Genomic DNA, 24,379 nt, shown 5'->3' with positions numbered 1-24,379 from the left:
TATTTTGATTTTAATAACTAAACGTTCACCAAAAAACTTTAGTGAGAAAAATCGAAAAAACGAACTACAAACATATTAACGCCAAACATTTGGTAGAATTTATAGAATATTGTAAAAATTATGGTCTATTACCAACATACACATACATAAATAAACACACACACATACATAGCATTAGTTTGTCTGCATTTAAAGTTTTTTATTGCACAAAAATTAATTATATATCAACATGTTTTTATATCTGTGTATGTGCATATAAATATACACACAAATATGTGTTTGTGTGATTATAAACAACTATTTATACATATGTATAAATACATTATTGTGATATATACATATAAAATATATAATATATATACATGTGTGTTTGTGTGTGTAAGGCTCCTATATATGTGTAAAGATACACATATATAGGAGCCTTTTAATAATTAATTTCTATTCAATGTTCATGTAATTAATGAACTGTTGAGTACAGGGTTTAGCTCCAATCAGACGTCTTATATATTTACAGGAATAATATTTAATTAAAGAATTATTCATTTCTCTACCTTATAGTTGTTTGAGAACATAAAAATCTAAATTAAATGATTACATTTTTTAATGTTTAATGTTCAATATTAATATTAGTTTTATCTCTGATATTATATCTGTGGTTTACTTGTAGTTTAAATTTTTTAACAAATGTTTATGACATTATATAATGTTATTTTTTAATTAATATATTCTGTTTTTAAAATTATTTTTTAAATTTAATTGTTTAAACATTATTTATAATGATAATTATTATGATGAAATGAGATGAAAGTACAAAAACTACAGATGACGATGTAGTAACGAGAACAACATTTAAACTACGTTAACGGGGAACGCTTACTACAGATTATAAGTTACAAAAATTTTTTAAATTCGTAGTATAATAATTTTAAAATGTGTATTTAGTACGTGTGGAAACAAAAAAAAATTAATTTATAAATTTATACTTGCTTAATTTAATTTCAATACACGCTAAATAAAAAAAAGTTGCTAACTTATAGTAAATAATTTTTATTTTGATATAACCATCACGATAATTAATTGATAAATAAAAATGCAATGTAATCGTAATCGTCAAAAATGAATATGAAAATGAAAAACAAATTTATAAGAAAAATTGTTTTTTGTCAACAATTTACATTTCACATGGAGTCATCCATATCGAGATCGCTCTTGTCCAGCTGATTGTCGTGATGGTTGGATGAACTGGAGTGCGGCGTGTCTTTCGGCTCCTTGGTCATCGTCGTTGCCCTGTCATTTAGTTTTTTCCTCTTCATTCTTCTGTTTTGAAACCAAACTTTTACCTGACGCTCGGAGAGGTGCAGTTTGCAGGATATCTCCCAGCGCTTCTGCCGTGTGATGTACGAGTTACTGACGAACTCGTTCTCCAGGACCATTGTTTGATATCTCGTGTAGGGTTTTCGTTTTTTTCGTTGCCTCGCTTGTTCTGTTTTCAAGTTGATAAAAATGTTTTTTTTATTATTTAACGTTTAAATTTATTAAATTATCATGTAGTTCATTTTTAAAAAAAAAATTTCTGCATGCTTAACTTGGAAACAAAATGATGATGTATGGTAATGTTTTTTCTAATTTTATGATTCAACTTTTTGAAACAAAGTGTTAAATATATCATAGTAAAAACGATTTGAATTTAAAACTTTATTTAAATAAACCATTTATAAACTTTGTTCTTGCAAAACCTTTTTAAATATAAAAATTATTGAAAATAACAGAATATACGTCAATTTTTTTTTTTATTATTATTTTTACATTTTCAACGTAATTTTCACTGACTCACAATATAACCTAGATATGAAATGTAGTTTAATTACATTCCAGTTCGCAGACAACATATCGCACTAACTGTGCACTCTAATGAGAGTTGACTGCGGGATACTTCGATTCGTAATAGATCATAACCGAACCACTTTCCCTTGACAACAACCATCATGTGAATAAGTATACTTACAATGTTAAATAGAATCAATTACTGCCAATAGTATTAATTTGTATTTAAATGAAAATCACTACTAATCAAGGTTACATTTTCAGTATTCGGTACTTTACACCTTACATATTCAATCTAGTGTTGAGTTTGATTGATTATAAATATCAATCGTTTTGATGCTATCTCAAATGTTATCTTGAATAATTTTTAGTGAAATATTATAATTGCTTCAGGCATATTGACAAATAAGTATGCACTTGAAGATAGATATAAATCACTAACCACAGACTTACTGAATTACTTCAACTTTTTTTGTTCGTATATATGAATTTGTTCAAACAACGGCAGTAATAATTTAAATGTAATTTGGGGATAGAATTTTTGACTTAATTACTTAAAAAATAATATTAAAGTTGTTTTTTTCAATTTTCATTTCACAAACTTTAGAGACTGAATTTTAATTGATGTCGGAAAAGTAGGATGTGGCTTACTCCGCTTTAAAACTAATGATGATTGCATATGAGTTTGTGGTACAAAATAAATACTAACACATCGCAAAAACAAACCTAATCACGAAACTTAACTTCAAATTCTCGGAAATAAAGAGGTTTTAAATATATAAATTGAGTTAATTGAATGAAGTAATGATTTAAATAGAAATATCTCGGCTAACCTGCTGCGGACTGAGTAGCTAAATCATTGAGGTAGGTCATCGGCATGCTGTCCAGTCTCGATGGAAGTGGTAGTGCGGCCAGCTCGCTTGAAAACAACCTGCCCGTTGCAGGAGGTATGACACCACCACCGTGATGGGAACTGTGGTGGTGTGGATGGTGGTGGTACATGTCGCCCACGTACAAGTTTGAGAGTTGATTCAGTGGGTGGTTGTGGTGGTGTCCGAATGGTGGCGGGGGCGGTAGATCGGCCGACGAGAAGGGGCTGTATCCGAGAGATGAGGGTTTGAACATGTTGTTGGCGTTGTTGTTCGTCGTTAAGAGATTGTTGTTGTTGAAAAAGTTGTTGTGACCGGATATAGTTGACGATCCGGAAGAGTTGTTGAGACCGGATGATGGTGATGCAAGGTTGTTGTTGTGCAGTGGACTGCCGTATGGCGAAAAATTGTTGTAGTTTGTTGACTGTTGTTGAGTTTGTTGTTGCGATTGTTGTTGCTGCGACTGTTGCTGCTGTTGATTCGAAGTGTAATGATTGTGATGGAGTGGTTGTGAACTTGTTGAAGATGACGATATTGTTGTTGTTGAACTGCTCGGTATGTTGCTGCTGTTGTGGTTGTTGTTGTTGCTGCTGTGGTTGTTGCCAACCGATGACGACGATGACCTCGAACTCAAACTCGATAGCTGTTGTTGTTGCTGATGATGCTGCGAAGTCTGTAGTGTTTGTTGCTGAGACTGTTGCTGCTGCTGTTGTTGATGTTGCTGTTGTGGTTGGTGCTGCTGGTGGTGAGAGTTGTTTAAATTTGAGAAAGAAGATGGTGGTGTGGATGTTGACGGAATGATAGAATCGGAATTCAAAAGGGACTGGTTGGCTCCCATGAACGCAGGACCTCCACTGCTGCTGCCAACCATGCCGCCGCCTCCATAGCCGCTACTCCATCCGTTGAAAAATGATCCTCCATTTCCGTGATTCAATGAGGAACTTCCGCCTGAGAGTCCGAGTGACGATGGATGAGGTGGTGGAACGAACGATCTTCTTCCGATGACGTCAGCGGAAAATCCGGAAAAAGACGGACCGGATGATGATTGGAGCATGTTGTTGCTGGGTGGAAAGTTGCTGAACATCATGCTGCTGGTGTTGTTGTGGCCGTTTGCTGATCCGAACGATTGATAAGGATGATGAAATGACCCGAAGAATGAATTGCCCGTTTCCATCATCATTTTCAATAATTCGCCAAATAATTACAAATTGTTCAAAAATTTTTTCCACAATAGATGTTGATAATCTTCACTTTCTGGCTGTCAACCTGCAATAAAATTAACGTAACGTTTTAATCATTAATTTTCAAATAATTAAAAAACAATGGTTAACATTAAATTGTCAAATAATTCTTTTTCCTCTTTTTTTTAACAGAACGTGCGAAGAATGCCCGACTGAAAGTCAGTCAATTAGCAAGTGTAACATACGCATAAGCATTAGATTCACGCTTCAAAGGCATAAAATCTTGTTGAGTTTGACAGTGGGAATGTTGAATGTTTATATGGATTTCGTGCGTCAGTTCAGGCGTTCCTTATCATTTTAATTACTCACACCACATAACATTTTCTTGGGATTACTTGCAATTTTTCACTTGCACTTGCAATATTTCAAAAGTTTTTTTTTATGTCGCGGATAATTATTTCATTAAAATTTTCTAAAAGTTTTTTTTAGCAAATTATTCAGTAAAATTGATTAGTGAAGCTGGTTATCATTTAAAAACCACGAAGCCTGTTTTTTGTTTAACGCACTGGAATGAAAATATAGCAAATATATTCAATTCTCTTGAAGCTTTGAGGATTACAATTTTCCATAAAATCTAAATTTGCCATTTTAAATTTCAAACTTTTGATTTGAAAATTTAATAATATATATAATTGGGAAAAAGTATTGAAAATATAAACCGCAGAACTTCAACCTAATTTGCCACAAAGGTATATTCGTAATTGTGTGCATTGCAAGTAGAATGTAGCAAAAATGTCTACATAGACGTTTCAGAGTCCTATTAGATGGAGGCCGACATTAAATTTGCACTGGCTTTCAAAAGGAAATTCTATTTCTACAAGGTTCATCACACTTGGAGATGTGCTCGCGTTGCAGTTGTTGTTGTGTTGCATGTTGTTGTTGTTTGTTGTTTTGTGTTGTTGTATGATGCTGTGTGTTATGGTGTGCTGTTGTATGCTGTTGTTGTTGTGTGTTGTATCCATACAATATGTGTATTTGTTGTTGTATAATCTCACATGTGTGTTGTATTGGTAGAGCTTATATACTTAGTAAATATGAATCATATCAAATGCACATGTTTGCCACGTCATATTAATTCTGTTACCATGGCATTGTTGAAAACGTTTGCTTGCTTAACTCGCAACAATTTCAATGTAACCAGCTAAAGTAACGCTACTATCTAAATGGCTACTTTTTCATTCTAAGCAGTATTTTTTTCTCATATACCTACACTACTTTACAGCACAGCCATTCATAAATTAGTATCATTTTGATTTCGTAATAACATCTGTCAAAAATAAAACCTCTCCTATAAACCTTTGTTCAATAGAAGTAAAAATCTCAAAATAGATCCTTACTTTTGCATTTAAAAAACTTGAAAATTTTTAAAATTTTACTGCTTATAGTTATTTCATTCTCAAGCCAGACTACTTAACCAACAAAATTTTCAAAAACATCAAAAAAACCTGATCGATACAGTCTAAACAAATGACTAACAAGCACGTTAAACAAGATGATGAAAATGCTTGCATAGACTTTACATGCATGCTTTAAGTATTCATATATATTGGAATGAGACTGTATGTATGTATTGTATAAGTTTATATATATATATGTAATTATTTCTGACAGTCTTATTCCAATATATATATATATATAAATATATATATATATATATATATATATATATGTGTGTGTGTGTGTGTGTGTGTGTGTGTGTGTGTGTGTGTGTGTGTGTGTGCATGTATGTGTATATAAAAGCTAGTTAACGTAATGCGTACATATGTTTGCGTTATGTTGTATAGTATGAAGATATCTATCATATAAAATGTATGGTATATAGATATACATCTATATCATTTGCATGAGTTTATGCATGTGTGTTTTAGACTGGCGAATGATACGTTATATTGTTAGCCGGCTCATGTGAATGAATTTGATGTTATGTTGACGGTGATGAATGAGATGATTTTGATTAGATATATATCAATATGTAGGTTTGAAAGATGAAAACATGATTATATGAGTGATATTATGATTATTATGGAATCATGATATGATAGAAAGATATAGATATAGATACTTCTGTGTATGGCGGTTATGATGACTAAGTTGGAGAGTTGGTATTATTGTGAAGAGGTAGTAGATTGAATAGATTTAAATGATTGTGTGATTGAATGTACATCACGCTGAAGATAATAACTAAATGATAACAAACGGTAATGACTAGAAGTTATGTTATAAACTCTGGTTTTCATAAAATCTCACTGAAAAACATTGAAAACTTCTGCTTTTGACTTATTTCTAGATCAATTTTTTTTCCATTTGTCCCTATATATCATAATATGACTTCAATCCGTTCAATACTTTAAACCATAAATCATCATATAGATCGACTGACATAATTCACATAAAGAACATATCTCTGATATCTCTATTTCATTATCCCTCGCTTTCCCACCTTTTCTATCTTAATTTCTACCTTTCTCTCTCTCTCTCTCTCTCCCACCTCTCTCTCTTTTTATATGTGAAGTTTTTATTCATCAATAAATTGAAAAACTCACGCGATGTATATCGTCCTAAGAAGCTTTCCCATTAATGTAACAAAATAGAGAGAAAGATGGTAGTGAAACAAAAGTCATAACTTTTTTTTTCTCTCCCTTTCTCTCGCTCTTTCTCTCACTCTTTCATACTTTTTTCTTTTTTTTATGTTATCCTCACACCATTTAATCAATACACACCTTACTACAACTACTTCTACAACTTACATATGAATGTGTGCTTGTTTGTTTGTATGTTTATGTGTTTGTTTATGTTTGAGTAGTATGTATATTCATTTGTGTATGTATGTATGTGTTTGTATGTTTGTATGTATCTATGTACCTATCTAAGATTATATCTATCAAACCTGGTTATGTTTATGTATGTATAATCAATAATGCATATGTATGTAATATGTATGTAATAGTATGTTTGTGTGTCATGGTATGTATCTATGTGTCTATTCATCAATCATAGGTATGTTTTTGGATTAAAGAACCTTCCAATTTTATAAAATGACTTAATAAAGATGTTTATTAGTCAAACATAAACCTAGAAAAAAAAAGGTTCCAAAAACACTGAATTGCATGGACATCGATTTGTTATTTCATAAGTAAGCACATTTATTCATGTGCAACATTATGCTAGGATGGACTGGATGTATGCAAATGTGTGCATCTGTCACAATTCACATGTGTGAGTAGATGTATGTGAGTCTAAGCTTCGAATGAGTTTCACATTCTAATGTTGTACGTTAAAAAGTTAGAACAAAAATTTACAGTATACAATACATGTTTTATCAGTTGGATCGAATGAAAGTGTTGAAATAGGAATGTTAAGAGGCTTGTTGGAAAAGTTTTTATTTATAGCTGTGAGTTATGAAATGAAATATTAGATGATTTCAGAGTTTGGAGCTGTAAATCAAGGGAACAATGTTTTGTGCGAAATATACGCGCGTATGTCGGCGTTTGTTCTCAGAGCCGTTGTATGTTAATCATGCTTATAAATTTGCGTGTTTGTCAGCGGTTCAACGTTTTAAAGTAATTTAATAATAATTTTTTTTTATTCTGGTGAAAATTTTATGTTTTTTAAAATTTTGAAACTATCAGTAACCTAGACTGAACTAGTAAGACGTATCCAAAATACTAATTCACGCCATTTCATTATGAGATTACTGAATGCAAAACAAATGCTAATGGTGAATGAATGAATGAATTGTTGCTGAAGAATATCACAAATATATGTAAATGTGTGCCTGGATAATTTGTATGAGAATGCATGATAATGAAACACTTGTCAATCATTATTAAAATCAAGCATAAGTTAATGCAGCCCTTTTTGGTTTTGAATTTTAGGTAAATTTGTAACAAAATTTATTTCCAAAAATGCAATTATTAACGATGTTATGTTGCAAATGGTAAAAACTTAGTAATTTAAATTTATTCAATCTAAATATATCTAATCATCTAAAACGCTGATTGTTAAATTGACTCCATTTCAAAAATATATATTTGAATATGTTTTTGAATTAAAATTAAATATTTAGAATTTCCTGCATTATTTTATGCCTTTTAAATCGCTAATTTTTGCATTTTCAATTGAATAATCATATAAATAAGTTTTTAAATTAAACAAAACATAACACAAACCTTTTCCTGAACGATCGAGATTGCCAAATTTTCAAACAAATGCAGATTAAATTGAATTTTTCGTCAATAATTTAAAATATTTCAATGTGAAACGCGATGAGAAGCCATCAGAATGATAAGAATGACACGTTATATAGTAATGCATGGTGATTGTAAATGATTTAAAACACAGTAAGATAATTCGAACGAAAAACAATAATGATAATAAAAATAATAATATTATCATCAATAATAATGATTGTAACATTCGGTGCATTCTAGGTTTGTATAGTAAGTCATCGTAAAATTATTATCATTCATAATGAGTTTTATTCGTTTTTAATTATTTTAATTTTGATTAATTAGAATTAAAATGACATTTTTTTAGAGTTTATGGTTATAAAATATTTTGTAAATTTTTATTATTACATATGTATAATAATAAATATTCAATTGTTCATAATGTTGAAAATTAAATGTGGTGTTATTTATCAATTTCTATTTATTAAATGTAGGAACTAAAAATAAATGTTAATTGAATGAATGTCTTAAATCGCAATAATTAATAACATTTCTTTCATTATTCAATGCGTAAAATCATATCAACTCAACCGAACTAAAACTAAATATACAACAATCTAACCTTCACATTTTGAAACGAATAAATATACTCCAACTAGTAAAACTTTATAACCGCAAATAAACTTTCCTAACTTCACAATTAACAGAAATTGAAATTAAACCACATGTCTATGCACAGTTTAAACATGCAATGTACTATGTTGGGATAGAGTCTAACGAATTTGGAGTTTATGCAGATAAGATATGCACCAACCAGTTCAACTCATCTCTCCAACTACCATTTATATATATATATACCTACCGCATGCACACGCACGTGTAACTGTGCACGTACACACGCACACACATGAAATGAATATATATACATATATACACATATACACATACATACATATGTACACATATATACAAATTCATATATAAAATTACATATATGCAAAAACGTGTGTATGAATTCAATTGAATGCATATATGAGTATAGTTTTATACTAATATACATTTTCGTATATTTATGTATAAGTTTTTTAAATTGCATTTGTATGTGTGTACGTCCGTGTTTAAAATAAATAGAAAATTGAGTTTTTTGATCAACCGAAATATTTTGAAAAATCGAAAAATTCAATGCTGTGATTTTTATCAATTAATGCACATCTGACAGTCTGACAGTCTAAATCCAACAAATATACATATGAATTTTAAAAAGACACATTGTAAATCGACACATATTTATATAATCGACACATATTTATATATAAATATGGTCTTTATTTATATTTATATATTTTATTTTTACATAGTTATATGTTTGTCTTTGTGCTTTTGAAAATTTCATGTTAGAAGTGTTTAATTTACTGCATATTTTATAACTCACTTGCACGTATATCTCAACGTATTTTGCATTTCGTGGATACAAATAATACTGATTTGATTTATAAGGCGATGAATATTTAAACTATATTTTGAAAGTATCAAACTAACACAATTGAGCTTCTAATAGAAATATACTGGACGTATTCCAAATGAAAGCTGACAAGTTGATGCTGCAGAGTATCACGTTTTGATATAAGATATAACAATTTTCTAGTAAGCATTTGTAGTTTTCAAAACTTCCGAAACAAAAGCTACACATAATAATTATCGATTCATTCAACCCAGCAATGTTTTTAAACATGGTCTGACCTAGGCATATCTAGCGCTACAAAAAATAATATTATAACCAATTGAATTTTATAAACACAATCTTAACGTTTAATCTATCGAATATGAAAGCAGATATTTTAGCAAAAATATGGAGACAAACCTACAAACGCTCATTCCATAATTTGCATATTCACATACAGTGACACTCACATCAACAGAATCACAACGCCTGTGTTATTAACAATGTGAGCATAATAATTCTATATACATCATTCATCTCTGAATGAAATTATTTTTAGTAAGCTCCGCCTATCAAAAAAATTCCATCCAATAAGAGACGGGCCATAAATCAGCTACATGTGCACTAGATGAACTAAACTTTTTGTTTATATTTTGTTTACATTTTCCTTACAACATGTTTACATTGTTTTTACGTTTTTGATTACATTTTTGTAATTTGACACTTCCTTCATGTACTTTGTTGAAATTATTTTTCCTACCTTTTTTTTCATGTTCTGGTATGAATATTACAACAGCACAGTTTGTTGTAAATTATTTGAATTTGAAGATAATTTCATAAAAATTAAATTAAATTGATATTATATCAAAAAAAATCATCATATATTTTGATATATTTTATTTTATACGCAATTTTTCAAGTTATTTATTTTTCAAAAATGATAATATAAACCCTAATCCTAACTCAAAAATAACCAACCACATCAATTTGATGTACGTACATTAGTTATAAATAATCTTTCAAGTCTAATTAGAAATTTGTTTCAAATTTTGAAATCTTACATGAACCTCAGGGTATTGGAAAGTTTAAATGAAACAGATTAGTTGCACTGCCTAGGGCTATTATTAATTTAAACTCTCCTCCATCCAAGCATCCATACATTGCTTTTAACATGCAATGAGATTTCAACCTATGTATTGTTATGTATTTAAATTTCTCGTCTTTTGTTGCCTTAAATATTTTTTGGATTTCACTAATTTAGACAATTTATATTCATTAATATTTTAAATTGGAATAGTAATTGTTAAAATTCTTATTCAATTAAATCAAAAGCATTTCATTAATGTTTGATATTTATAATTATCAACATAACTATATAAACTAAATCATTCAATATTTTATGTTCAACTTGATCGCCTAACTACATACCTATACATAGAAGTATATAAACACATAAAACAAACACAACACACATAAATACACACATTGCCACACACACATATACACACAAACACAAACACACATACATACTCACATGCGTATAAAATCAAAAGCATTTGACCCACTAACTGTCACTAATTGGATTCGATATTGATTCGCTTCAACTTCTAATCTCTCTAATATTAACTCAAGCATTTTGATGCGAATTTAAATTTATATAAATTTTTTTTCAAATAATTTAATTATTATTAAACAGTAGAATTGGTTTTAAAATAAATATTGTTTATTATGAAAAAAAGGAATGAAAAAACAGATCACATAATGAGCACACATGAAACACACTCACACACTCTACAAACCTTAATATTATTTTATATAATTTAATATAAACTGGTTTTTACTTGAGAGAGAGAGAGAGAAAAAAAATATCTTGTAAATTGTTGCTGAAAACTTCATATACTAGCTACTCAAACAAATACATTAATACAAACTAATAATAAATAAGCTAAATTCAAAACATTTTCTTAAACCCATAAGTAAATTTCAAAAAAAAACCTTAAAAATTGAACCAAAAAAAATAGAATATTCAGAAAAATAATAAAAATCCTTCCAGAGATTAAAAAATACATATAAGCATAGAAACAAATGCATGTAGCAATACATTTACAATATCCCATCAACAATAGCGTTTATTGATTAGCATGATAGGAATTCATAGCGTGTATCTTCAATAGAGAAACGCAATACAATGCAAGTTGGCAACATCAACTGAAACTGAACAGATAAGAATAATAATACAAAGAAAGAATTTATATGAATAATATTAGGAATAATAAATAATATGAATAATAAGTAATGTAATAAATAAATGTTCTGCAGTCATCTATGATGCATTGTTTTGTTTTTTGATGTTTCACATGTTTCCCTTCAACGGCAGAACATTTTTTATGATTGCTGGCTCACGTATGCATATATACAAACAAACAAACATACAAACTTACATGCAATCATAAAAAAAATTACATACAAATATACATACTTACATACAAACATACATATATACTTACTTTATATGCATGCATACAAACTAATCCTACATGCACATACAAACTAATTGTACATACACATACAAACTAATATACATACATATACAAATTAATATACATACACATACAAACTAAAATACATACACGAACATTCATAAATGGTTTTTATTTATAAATATGATATCATTTTTATTATAATGTAAAACAATATTTTATTCATAAAAACAATTTTTTTTAAACTTTTTATTGTTGTGACATGAGTCATCTGTAGTAATAGTATCTTAACTTTTTTGTAATGATACATTTGTAAATGTAAATCCTGGGAACTTTTTCATCTAACTATTTTATTTCACAGCTGAAACTGAGTTAAAACTTAAGTAATCACTTAAGGATAAGATCAATATTAGCGAATGTATTGCAATTTTCCTCAATAATTCTAAAAATTGTTCTTGCGGACCCATTATATATTAATTAAATTTTATTCTAAATTATTTCTGAAGATTAATTACATTCAAATATATACCTGTATTCAAATATGGATAAATGTTTATTCAATGCTGTGAGTGACGACCGACTTGGCTTGTGCTAAAAATTTGGGCTATAAATCTGATATGTCATCTAACGAATAGATAACTTTTGTTGAATTTGCTCTTTCTTATTATTTTTAATAGTATCATTTGTAGTTGTAGTGTTAGTAAAATTAGTAAAAGCATTAAAAGTATAAAGTTTAGAAGTGTAGTAGTAGTAGTAGCAGTAGCAGTAGATGTAGTAGCCTTAGTAATAGCGGTCGTAGCAGTAGCAGTAGTAGTTGTGGTCGTATTAGTAGCAGCAGTAATAGTAGTGGTAGTAGTAACAGTAGAATTAGTAGATGTTGTTTTCATTTTTTAATTTCTGTTCTTAATCGAGGCATTGCGATTGTTATGCAGCGCTAGTTTATTGCTTGTTCGTATCAGTAAACATTCACATCATCAACATCATCATGCCTTGTCATCATTGTCGTCATCTCCATCATCTACATCACTGTCGTCATCTTCATCATCTTCCCCATCTCCATCATCTTCATCATTTTCAGCACTTAATCCTTATCGTAATTGTGATCGAATTTAACATGATCATTATTATCCCTAACATTTCATCATCGTTATCAGCGTCATTATTAACGTTTCAATAACATCATCGTCTTCGTCTTCATCGTTAATTTCCTCATATCACCGTCAAATTCACAGTCGCTTTTGCCATATTGTTGGAATTTAAATGAAGTTTAAACAACACATCGTAATATATTCTTAATAACAAACTTAGACATACATTGGCAGGCATTTACACTTGTAATCAAACATTCTGTGTCTACCAACACAGAAGCCATTTTAAAACATCACCAGACAAACACACAAACACAAACAAACCTACAAAGAGTCATACACATGCAAGTAAAACTACAAAGAGATAGAATGCAGATCATGATAGTCCAGTAGATCAATTCTATTGTGCTAGAATGAATACAAAAGTTTGCTTACATTGTTCGACTCATACATGGATTGCTCAGATATGCCGCTATTTATCAAAAGTCTATTTTGATTTGTTGGCTTCTTTGACGAGTGCACATAAATTGTGGGTGTTTGTGGTTGTCTGTATTTGCGTTTGTGTGCTAATTAGTGTGTATGTCTGTATGTGTATATCTTGGTTTGTGTGTGTGTTAGAATGTCCATAGTTTGGTTTGTTTGTGTTTAGCTTTTGGATATTTTTACTCAATAGCTCAGAAGTTAGGAAGAGATGTGAATTGCTGTTTCACGCTGTTAATTTATTTTTACATCTCAGTTATTTTAAATGTAGATTTGTTTGATTGCTTTTAAAGTTGCATGAATAGGTAACTCGATTTCAATCTACAGGTAACATGATACAACCAGGTAAGTACGTGAGCTGTTTATGAATAAGTGAGTATATATGTGTATATATATGAGAGATTGAAAAATAGAGTGTAAGGGTGAAAGTGAATAGGTGAGTGAGTAAATGAGTGAATGAATGAGTGAGTGAGTAGGTAATTCAGCCTTTGTTTTTCTTGAATGCCGCCGAATTTTTTTCGTTATTTGATGGCTGAATGTTGAATGCACAGGTGCCGTGTCTCATTGTTACATAGTTGTCGTTGGTGCTAAACTCAGTGTTTTCTGTTGTTCTTTATACTGCTCGAGTCTTTCAGAAGATGTCAAATTTCCGTTGTGTTAATCGTTAAAAGTGATTTAGTGCTTTTACTCTATGACTCTATGTTTGTCTGATTGTTTGTTTGCTAAGATGATGTTTATTATTCGGAAATTGTGTGAATTCTATATCGTTACGTATATATTGTTGGCATAAAACTAATATTTGCTGTGTAGTAGCCTTTTCTTTAACACTGCTACACTCAAACTTACACAGTTAAGTAAATTAGAAAGTTAAACAAATTAAGGAAGATAATATGATTGGAAAAAGAAATGTAAGAAAATTCCCAGGAGTAAGACGTATGTGTTGTGTCTGGCGATGCTGCAATAACATCACCTGCCTACCTGAGATTAACTCTGATCCTTTGCTAAACCAACTCCAAGATTGCAGGACAAATGGATGAATGAATGAATGAATGAATGAATGAATGAATGAATGAATGAAAGAATGAACAAATGAATGAATAAGTGGATTAATGGATGAATGAATGAATAAATGGATTAATGGATGAATGAATGGATGAATGGATAAATGAATGAATAAATATATGGGTGAATAAGAAGATTTATTGATTAGAACGATTAATTGAATGTCTGGATTTACGTAAAGCTTGATGAATGAGCAGTTGAGAATTAATGATTTATCCAAAACATGTTATCGTGATATCTTATATCATGATATCATAACTCACTGTTATGATACTTATGATACTATTGTGTAACTCAGCCAAACAACTTATTGCTTTTCATTTAAAATGTCGCACTACTACAGACTACTACAAAAAATTACGTCACCCAAGAACCAATAACATTTTTCATTGTGTACAACAACAAAATCTGCGGATCGTTGTTAACCAATAGGTAGGTATATCAAGAATAAATTTGTGGAAATTTGAATAATAAAAGAAATAATAATAAAAAGATAAGAAATAGAAGATAGAAAGAACGCAATCCCGAACAAAACAGCCGACGTTGATACAACAGTAATTTATTCTTCTATGTCTTACTTTTTAAATCTGCCTTCCATTCTCCTTTCATTCATTTCTTCCTATTTTCTCATTCGCTCATTCCTCTCATGTCTTTGTCCTTTTTTTTTCAACCATTCGGTATTTCCAACTATAAACTTCACAGAATGTATATGACACCAAATAAAGTTATATCAGAACCATCTTCAGCAACATTACAAACAACAACACTTCCATCAATGCTAGGTATCATCTCGTAACATTTTCATCTCTAAACTCAAAACGAACAAAGTCGTCTGCATAACTGTAACAACCTAAAGCTAAGATTGTAAACTGTAAAATAAACTCTTCAACATCGCCATCAAAATACTTATCGCAAACTGAAAAAGATTCATTATAAAATGCAAGGAAACATGACAAAAATCAAACAAAACAAAGTATAAACAAACAAACAAAACAAAATCTAAAACACTAGAAAATAGGCAAACAAATATAAACAAACAAAAACAAAGCACTAAGCAAACAACCGAAGAACCAAACAAATACAAACATCCAAAAAACAAAAAAAGAAAGAGGAAGAAGAAAAAATTGCAGCAGCAGCAGAAGCACATCTATGGAAATATATTACCCCGCATACCCTAGCATACAAAAGGTCATCTTGTTATAATTCGACGACCGATGCATTCATTAGTGATCCCACTGTTTATTTATGCGGACTCTCTTTCAATCCAATCTGTCCCACTATATCTTAAGAATGCGTTCCGTGTCGCATATGAATGAAACTTGGGGGTCTGATAAGGTTTCGTCTGTTCGTTTGACCCGCGCGAGTGTGCGTTTCTACTATAGGCGTGATTTTATGTGTTTGTATGTATGTGTTTGTGTATGTGTGTGTGTATATGTTTGTGTGTGTAGGAATGGTCGAATGTATACATTTTGTAGGGGGTATATGCGTTTATGTGATATTTTTTCATCTTATGAAAATGTGTTTGTGTGTGCTACGATTGCATATGTAGATGCATGTTTGTGTGCAAATTTAATATGTGCTGATGTTTCTTGTGTTTTTTTTCTCATAAGTTTTTTTGTAACGTTCTGTTGATAAATATATATAGAAATAGAAATATTTATATGTGTGTTGTGTGTATTTTTTGATGTGCGTGTGCGGGTATGTATGTTGCGTTAATGTGTATGTGTGTGTGTGAGTTGTAGTCTTGATTTATTGCATTATTTTGAGTGCGATTATATGTGATTTGTGTACATGTCTACGCTTGCTTTCTTGTCTGGCTGAATGTGTTTGTTTGTATGTTATCGTGATGAAAAGGGTAGAATATATAAATGCTTTCAAATTTTTATATCTTTAAAAATGCGCGTATACAGACAGAGCACAACAATCATACTCTCATTTTACATTTGCATGAATATTTTGGGTGAAATTTGACATCAAGAAATTATTATTATCAATGATAATGTTTGAGTGTTTGCTGCGTTAGTGTTGGTGTATATTTAAGAATATGTTTTTTTTTAAATCGAATGAGTCACATCTAATATTTGAATAAATTTTTTAAAAGGTGAATAGATGTTGCTTCGCTTGTAAGTAAATTTAAGAAAGAAAAAACTAGTTACTACTAGTTAGCTAATTTATTTATTGCTGAATGTTTATTAGTTGAGAGGAAAAATAAATCAAGGTGTGTTTGTTTATATTTTGAGTGTTGTTACGTTTAACGCATCTGTGTGTGTTGCTGTGTGTTTGTTGTCGTGAGTGTGTGTGTGTGTGTGCTATTGTTGTTGTTGTAGTAAGTGTTTGTAGTGTAGTGTTGTGTGTGTGTGTTTGTGTAGACTTTAGACTGTTATAATGCTTTCTATTTTGGCGTTTGGATGAATTTTTTTGTGTTAAATGAAAAAAATTAATTATTAATTTTTCTTTTTTTTATTATAATAAAACAAAATTTAACTATATTTTATTCGAGATTTTTTCCGATTTAATTTAAGAAAAAAAAACAAGCAAAAAGATCTCGAAGAACTGAACGAGAGAAGAGCGCTGCGTATGACCAGCCTACTTGTTGTCAACTATTAATTTCTTTATAGATCAATGAATCTTCTGTAGAATCTCTTTAAAAATTTCCAATTTTCATAAATTTTTGTTTAAAAAAGTTTTAAAAATGTCGTTTGGTTACCAATTTTAATTTAAAATTAAGGTTAAAAAAGTGTTTGTTTTTACGTTCAAATTCTTAACAGATTTCTCAGATAAATTGGTCTTTCCACAATTTGTCGGCTAATAAATTAAAATATAAATGTGAAAAATTTATCGTAAATAAGTTTCAATAATTAATTAATATATTAAGACTAAATTACTTTAATAGTTATGATGAAATTTTAAAATAAAATTTATTAAAAATTCAATTAATTTAAAAACACATACAAACACACATACGTTGTATATATCAAATACATCATACCCACTTTTGAATACCCTATATATCTCTGATGGGATAACTACCTATACCCAAACAGGCAGTCAACAGCACAGGCGTAAATACGTAAACAAATTTAAATAGATCAAAAAGTATTTTGTACCTTCGAGATTTAACCTTTCTCATATGCAATGATTGCATTGGTGACTCTGTGTGTGTATGTTTGTGTGTGCGTGTGCATGTGTATGTCTGTGTGTGTGTGTGTGTGTGAGTTTTAAAAATGAATAATTTAAAAGAAAATTATTATAAAAAAATTTGAATACAATTAAATTAATGGTTGTCTTCAAAAAGTTAGTTTGGAATTGTTTAATTTAATTTTCCATTTCAAATAATAATTTAATCTTGTTTTTGGATTTTATTTAGTTTATAATCAATGATAAAGCTCTAAAACAAATAGTATTGAAAGTCTTAAATTGCAAATGATAAAAAATACACAACCGTGAAAAGACAAAAATAATGGGAAAATAAAGAAACAAAAATGAAAATAAAACCATTAAAGAGAAAACGTCCACCAGAAAATAACTACGCAACAACAAAAACACAAAAACCACAAACCCTCATAACAGCAACAATTCAACAACTAATGAATATTACAACAGCAATAACATAACAACTACAACGTAACATTAAACCAGTTTAACAACAAAACAAACATAGAAATACTCGCACCAACAACAAATCGTCAACACCGAAAACGACATGCAAACAACAACAATTCAACAACAACAAATACTAATATACAGAAACAACAACATATACAGAAACAACAATATAACAGCGACAAAAACGCAACAACACCAACAACAACAACCTAATTACAAATTCTCGACCAAGAGCCTTCGTACCGTTAATACCACTTATCTTTGAAGCCTAACGCTAGCAAATTATTCAGACTTTTTCAGCGCCAAACTCCAGCCAGCCTTCTAATACAACATCATTTCAACATGTCAAGAGTATTTCTTCAGCGTTATTGTATTTATACGTAGGTAAATTAGTCGGCCTGGATTGCTTTCTAAAAGATTATTTCAATTTCGTTTTATTTAAATTCAAATTTTTTTTAATTTTTCGTTTCTATTACCAATATTCATGATACTAAACTATTTTTATTTGTTAATTGATTTAAAGAAAGGTTTCTATAAGAGTCTTCTAAATTATGTTTAATTTAAAATAATCCTTTATATACTTATAAGAAATAAATTATGCATTTTTTAAGATAATCATTTAATTTATTTTTTTTTAGTTTTTATAAACTTTTATATAAAATCTAATATGTTTGCTCAGATAAATACACAAAAATCTTCACAAACAATCAGTCTCGTCAGAATGCCACTCTGCCACTCAACCTATGAACATTTGGAACATTAATTTCACCACTACATCCACCCAAACACACACTTTATAAATCAAAAATCATACAGCATGCTGGCCAGAATTAGAAAAGCGAGTGTGAAAAGCGAGTGTGAATTATGCATTACATAATAATAGTGAAAGTGAAATATTATGAATGAAAAGTTAATCATTTTTTCCATTTAATAATGAATTAGGCAATAAAATACATTATGAAAATAGAATAATATTAATTCTAATTTTAAAATATATATTAAATTCACATATAAGGAACAATTAACCATATAACAACACAATACAATTTAAAACCGAATTTAGTTTAATAAATTCTAATAAACTAAAATTTACACATAAACCAGTGAAGATTGAAATAAACATAACATCGCAAGTTCAGATAAATATTCACGTATGATTACATAAATTACAAACTTAGATACATGTAAACATTTAAGCAATAATTAACTTAATAATTTGACATAATTTAATAAAACAAAGACATACTCTGATACTCTGTTTATTTTGTAGTAAATACAAATAAACATCACACAAACACATACAGTTTACCAAGATACACATTTGTTTGTATTTATTTACAGTGTATTTTTTTAAAGTGTAAGTATTTAGAGTGTATGTGTTTACATCGTATATGTTTAGAGTTTATGTGTTTACAGTGTATGCGTTTAGAGTATGTGTTTAGAGTTTATGTGTTTACAGTGTATGTGTTTAGAGTATGTGTTTAGAGTTTATGTGTTTACAGTGTATATGTTTAGAGTATGTGTTTAGAGTGTATGTGTTTACATAAGATACACATTCAGGCGCGTGAGAGATGAAACAGATCTTCTTATGAAGAATAAATCAGAAGATAGTCTGCCCCACGTAATATGCCATTGTGAAACCTTGATTTACAAAGCGTATTTAAAATTTTGGCAAAGATGATTTGGTTGTTGGGTACTGAATATGGTGATGTTGGTTTTATAGAACTTCTCCCTGATGCGTTTTTATTAATTTAATTTCATTGATATTCATATGTGAAAATTGTGATTTATATTCTTGGGTGTAGACGATGTTGCATATAAATTAAGTTTTTTAAGTTTCAAATTGGAATATTATATAACATTAACTTTTTATTTCTAACGTTAAACAAACAATAGAAAAACGATGCTTTTTAGCAAACTAAAATAAATTTTCTGTAATCATCTTTTTGCAAAATGTTGTCAAAAAAAGAGTAAAACTTATTTTTTAAAAAAATTATAACATGATTAATTGCGTTTAATGTATTTAAAAACTATTTACTAGTGACAGTAGATAAGAGTAACAAAAAAGAAAAAATAGTAAAAAAAAATTAAAAAATATACATTTAAAAGTAATTTAATTTTTGTATATAGAACGACGATGAAGGGTCATTTTTTACTTAAAAAAAATCAGTGATTGATTTGTATTGATTTACACGTTTTAATAATAATAGTAGTAATAATATAAAGATTATTTAATAATAAAAAATGATAGTTTGACTACTAAATAGTGGGGAATACATGAGAAAAAAATAAAAATGTACATTTAAACTAATACAAACAACAACAAAATTATGCAACAAAACAAGCTACAACAACAAAAAAAGAATAAAAAATTGAACAAAACAGTAACAACGATAAAAATATAATCAATATAATAAAAATAAAATAACAACAACAATAGCAATATTAATAATAACAACAACAACTACAACAACAACAATATTAATAATAATAACAAGGACAGCCTATGACGAGAAAGCTGATATGTTGTCGCTAATGGAATTTAATAAATCCATGTACGGTTGACTGGCTCTGTGTACATACGTATGTGAGTTATGCACTGTATTGTTCGTTTTTTTTTCTTTTCTTTCGTTTTGTTTGTTGATTTTTTTGTTGCTAAATTACTTTATTTCTATGTTGTTTTTTTGGGGGGTTTTCTTTATCTACATTGTTTGTATAAAGAGTATGCCCTATTGCAAAGTTGAAAATGGAAAAGAATTTATTTAGTTTTTGTGATTTCCTCTTTTTATATAACAATTTTAAAATGTTGTTTGCATAAAAAAATTTTGTTCTTAGATTATGACAACATAATATTAAGCCAAATGTATTTGAATACGATAAATTAAAAAAATATTTAATATACTGATGAATAAATCATTTGTTGTAGTATTATAAATTGATTCATTAAAATAATCAATCAAACAACCATCTCAAAAATAAATTAGTCGAAGCATCTTACAATACCGTCAAATTTTTCAGTTTCGTTATAAAAAAATTTTAACCTTAAAAGATTCGCTAGTCCTGAGCTCCTTTCTTTCATCCATCTATTGAAACAACAAAATAAAAAATGACCAAAGAATAGACGACCAAATAAGAAATCAAAGCACAAGGCATCCAAGAATATTTCGTAAAAATATGCACCTTAATATGTATTTACCATCGTTTAATAGCTGCAGCCAACACGCCAGCCATGCATAGATCAGCAAGGCGCTCCAAAAATACGCTCATATTTCAACTCCATCCTCTATATCAATAGCGTTTCATGCTGGTTCTGCTTGGTACCATTTTAAACAGTAGGTGATTATCATTAAAATTTCATTTACTTATATCTTATGCGTGTTTATATGTGTGTGTTTGTTTGTATGTGTGTGTGTTTGTAAGTGTGTGTGTGTTTGTATGTGTGTGTTTGTATGTGTGTGCGTTTGTATGTGTGTGTTTGTGATGGATCTATTTGTAATAAACTAGAATACGAAAAATATATGAACAGAACGGTTATATAAACAGAATTCTATATAATCTATAATACGTTTCAATATATCTTAATTTTTTTTGTTCAGCGCATAAGCCGGCAATTGCTTTAGTCTGAGCGCGATGCTAGTTCAGCAATTAATATAAAAATTTCACTATAAGTTTTAGTTTATGAAAAGTATTTATATCGTTGAAAAAAATATATATGTATAATAAAATATTGAAACTTATGATTTAAATGAACAGCACCAAAACCATTGATTTTGTGGGGTTGTGTGTATTATTACCATCTACTGCTGAGGCTAAAACACATTTGAATTCAATTTACTTGACGGTTCATTTGTTAAAAAAGTTGTTCATTATGGTGTGTTGTGTGTTTTTGTCACACTGGCATGAATCATAGTACATATTTTGAAAAGTTTACATCTGAAACTTAATTGGGGTTTTAGGATATTTCCTTTTAATAATTTTTTAACGTTCACCTTGACTATCTATGGCAAATTTTCATTGCTGCTTTAACTTAAATATGAATTGATTTTAATTTGCATCTCACAAATCTTCAGCGAGCAAAAATTTAATCCATTTCATAAATCAGTCAAACCATCTCCAATAATTCAAACTCATCCTCTAATCGGCCGAAATTACTTCAATGGCGTGTAATAAATTGTGCACGATGTATCAATCATTTGTTATAAAATTTTCGGACGGTTTTCTAAAACTGGAAACCTCAAAAGCAATAAACATTAAACTAAAACCGAAATAAAAAAAAATCAGCGTCGAAATATCGATTGGAGGCATAAAGATGGGAGAAATCGTTGAAAGTTTCAGATCAGAAGTAGCATAAGAAGGTCATTTTCTTACCAAGGCAGTAAATAAGTTGAATGCGAGGTGGGATTCCAGCATGACGATATTCGGTCAATATTCATTAGGAAGATGTCTATATCACATCATCATCACAGCTGTTATTGTCACCAGAGCATCAAAAAACAAGACGACGACAACAACAAGGTAACGACGCACTACTCGCCAACGGCAACAAATTCACACCACACAACATTATTACAAACACCTCACAACAACGAAAACCTTTTTCTCACAGAAACAACGACAATATAATCTCACACATAACAAGAACATAATCACACACACAACACAACAACAACAGCATAACAAGCTACAACAGTAGCAGCAACACAAACATTTGTTTAGAGAATCCTATTATGCATGGGATCGCATTGAACTGACCATGTATGCTGATGGCATTGCATTGCATTGGCCATTGGCTACCGCAAACAAACAAGCGTGTAATGAAGATCCTTCTGGAATTTGATTATTCCTATTTTTGTTTTCTAATTCTTTTAAATTTTTTTCATATTCTCATTCGTTTTTCAGAAAATAGTTTTTATTAATGGAAGTTTTTCTAGCTACAACACTGGCGTTTTTAGCCACAATTATATTAACTATTTCTAAAGACGTTTATCAAAAAACATTAAATCTTTGAACCGAGTTAAGTAGGACAATTCTAGCTAGTTTTTCTTTAATAGAAATCACCTGTTTTGATATTTCACTTGTCGATTTGTCAATAGGCATTCGCTAATTCATTCATTAACAAACTCATACACTTATTCAACCAAAACACTCATTCATTCATTCATTCATTCATTCATTCATTCATTCATTCATTCATTCATTCATTCATTCATTCATTCATTCATTCATTCATTCATTCATTCATTCATTCATTCATTCATTCATTCATTCATTCATTCATTCATTCATTCATTCATTCATTCATTCATTCATTCATTCATTCATTCATTCATTCATTCATTCATTCATTCATTCATTCATTCATTCATTCATTCATTCATTCATTCATTCATTCATTCATTCATTCATTCATTCATTCATTCATTCATTCATTCATTCATTCATTCATTCATTCATTCATTCATTCATTCATTCATTCATTCATTCATTCATTCATTCATTCATTCATTCATTCATTCATTCATTCATTCATTCATTCATTCATTCATTCATTCATTCATTCATTCATTCATTCATTCATTCATTCATTCATTCATTCATTCATTCATTCATTCATTCATTCATTCATTCATTCATTCATTCATTCATTCATTCATTCATTCATTCATTCATTCATTCATTCATTCATTCATTCATTCATTCATTCATTCATTCATTCATTCATTCATTCATTCATTCATTCATTCATTCATTCATTCATTCATACCCTCATTCATACCCTCATTCATTCACACACTCGTACATTCATTCGCACACTCGTTCATCCATTTACACATTTGCTGTTCATTACATTGTCATTCACTTATCCAAACATCGATGTAGATATATATTTTTTCATTTTATTCATTTATTCCGTGATCATCATTTCTTTCAGACTATCACGCCCGTGAGCCATGAAAGACTAATAAGACTATCAATTGCATTCTGTTCACATTTTCATCCCTCTGTTAGTTCGCTTGTTCGTTCGTTCATCGTTCGTTCATTCATTCATCCATTTATTCATTTATTTCTTATTTCAATCATTCCTTCATTCATTTATTTATTCATTTTTCAATCATTCA

General features: G+C 29.4%; 2 protein-coding genes across 2 annotated transcripts in view; one reads left to right on the top strand and one right to left on the bottom strand.

Annotated features, from left to right (window-relative positions):
- Positions 1-692: 692 nt before the first annotated feature.
- HELRODRAFT_110662 (hypothetical protein) lies at positions 693-2,798 on the bottom strand. The gene is made up of 2 exons (XM_009016293.1): positions 2,658-2,798; positions 693-1,483 (listed from the first exon to the last, which is right to left on the bottom strand). Exons 1-2 carry the CDS (start codon positions 2,701-2,703, stop codon positions 1,179-1,181), a joined length of 351 nt encoding a protein of 116 aa, XP_009014541.1. The 5' UTR covers positions 2,704-2,798; the 3' UTR covers positions 693-1,178.
- A 2,795-nt stretch (positions 2,799-5,593) lies between these two features.
- Positions 5,594-24,379, top strand: part of HELRODRAFT_129623 (hypothetical protein) — a gene marked incomplete at both ends in the record, with an annotated part of 43,213 nt that continues 24,427 nt past the window's right edge. The window contains 5 exons of the mRNA XM_009016292.1: positions 5,594-5,663; positions 6,738-6,792; positions 13,630-13,725; positions 16,037-16,094; positions 21,597-21,729. Of these exons, the coding sequence (XP_009014540.1) occupies positions 5,594-5,663; positions 6,738-6,792; positions 13,630-13,725; positions 16,037-16,094; positions 21,597-21,729 (412 nt within the window). The remainder of the gene's footprint in view (positions 5,664-6,737; positions 6,793-13,629; positions 13,726-16,036; positions 16,095-21,596; positions 21,730-24,379) is intronic.

The sequence above is a fragment of the Helobdella robusta genome, assembly GCF_000326865.2.
Source record: "Helobdella robusta unplaced genomic scaffold HELROscaffold_18, whole genome shotgun sequence".
Classification (NCBI taxonomy): Eukaryota; Metazoa; Annelida; class Clitellata; order Rhynchobdellida; family Glossiphoniidae; genus Helobdella; species Helobdella robusta.
Note: the sequence above shows the minus strand (reverse complement) of the source record. Positions and strands in the feature narration are given on the sequence as shown.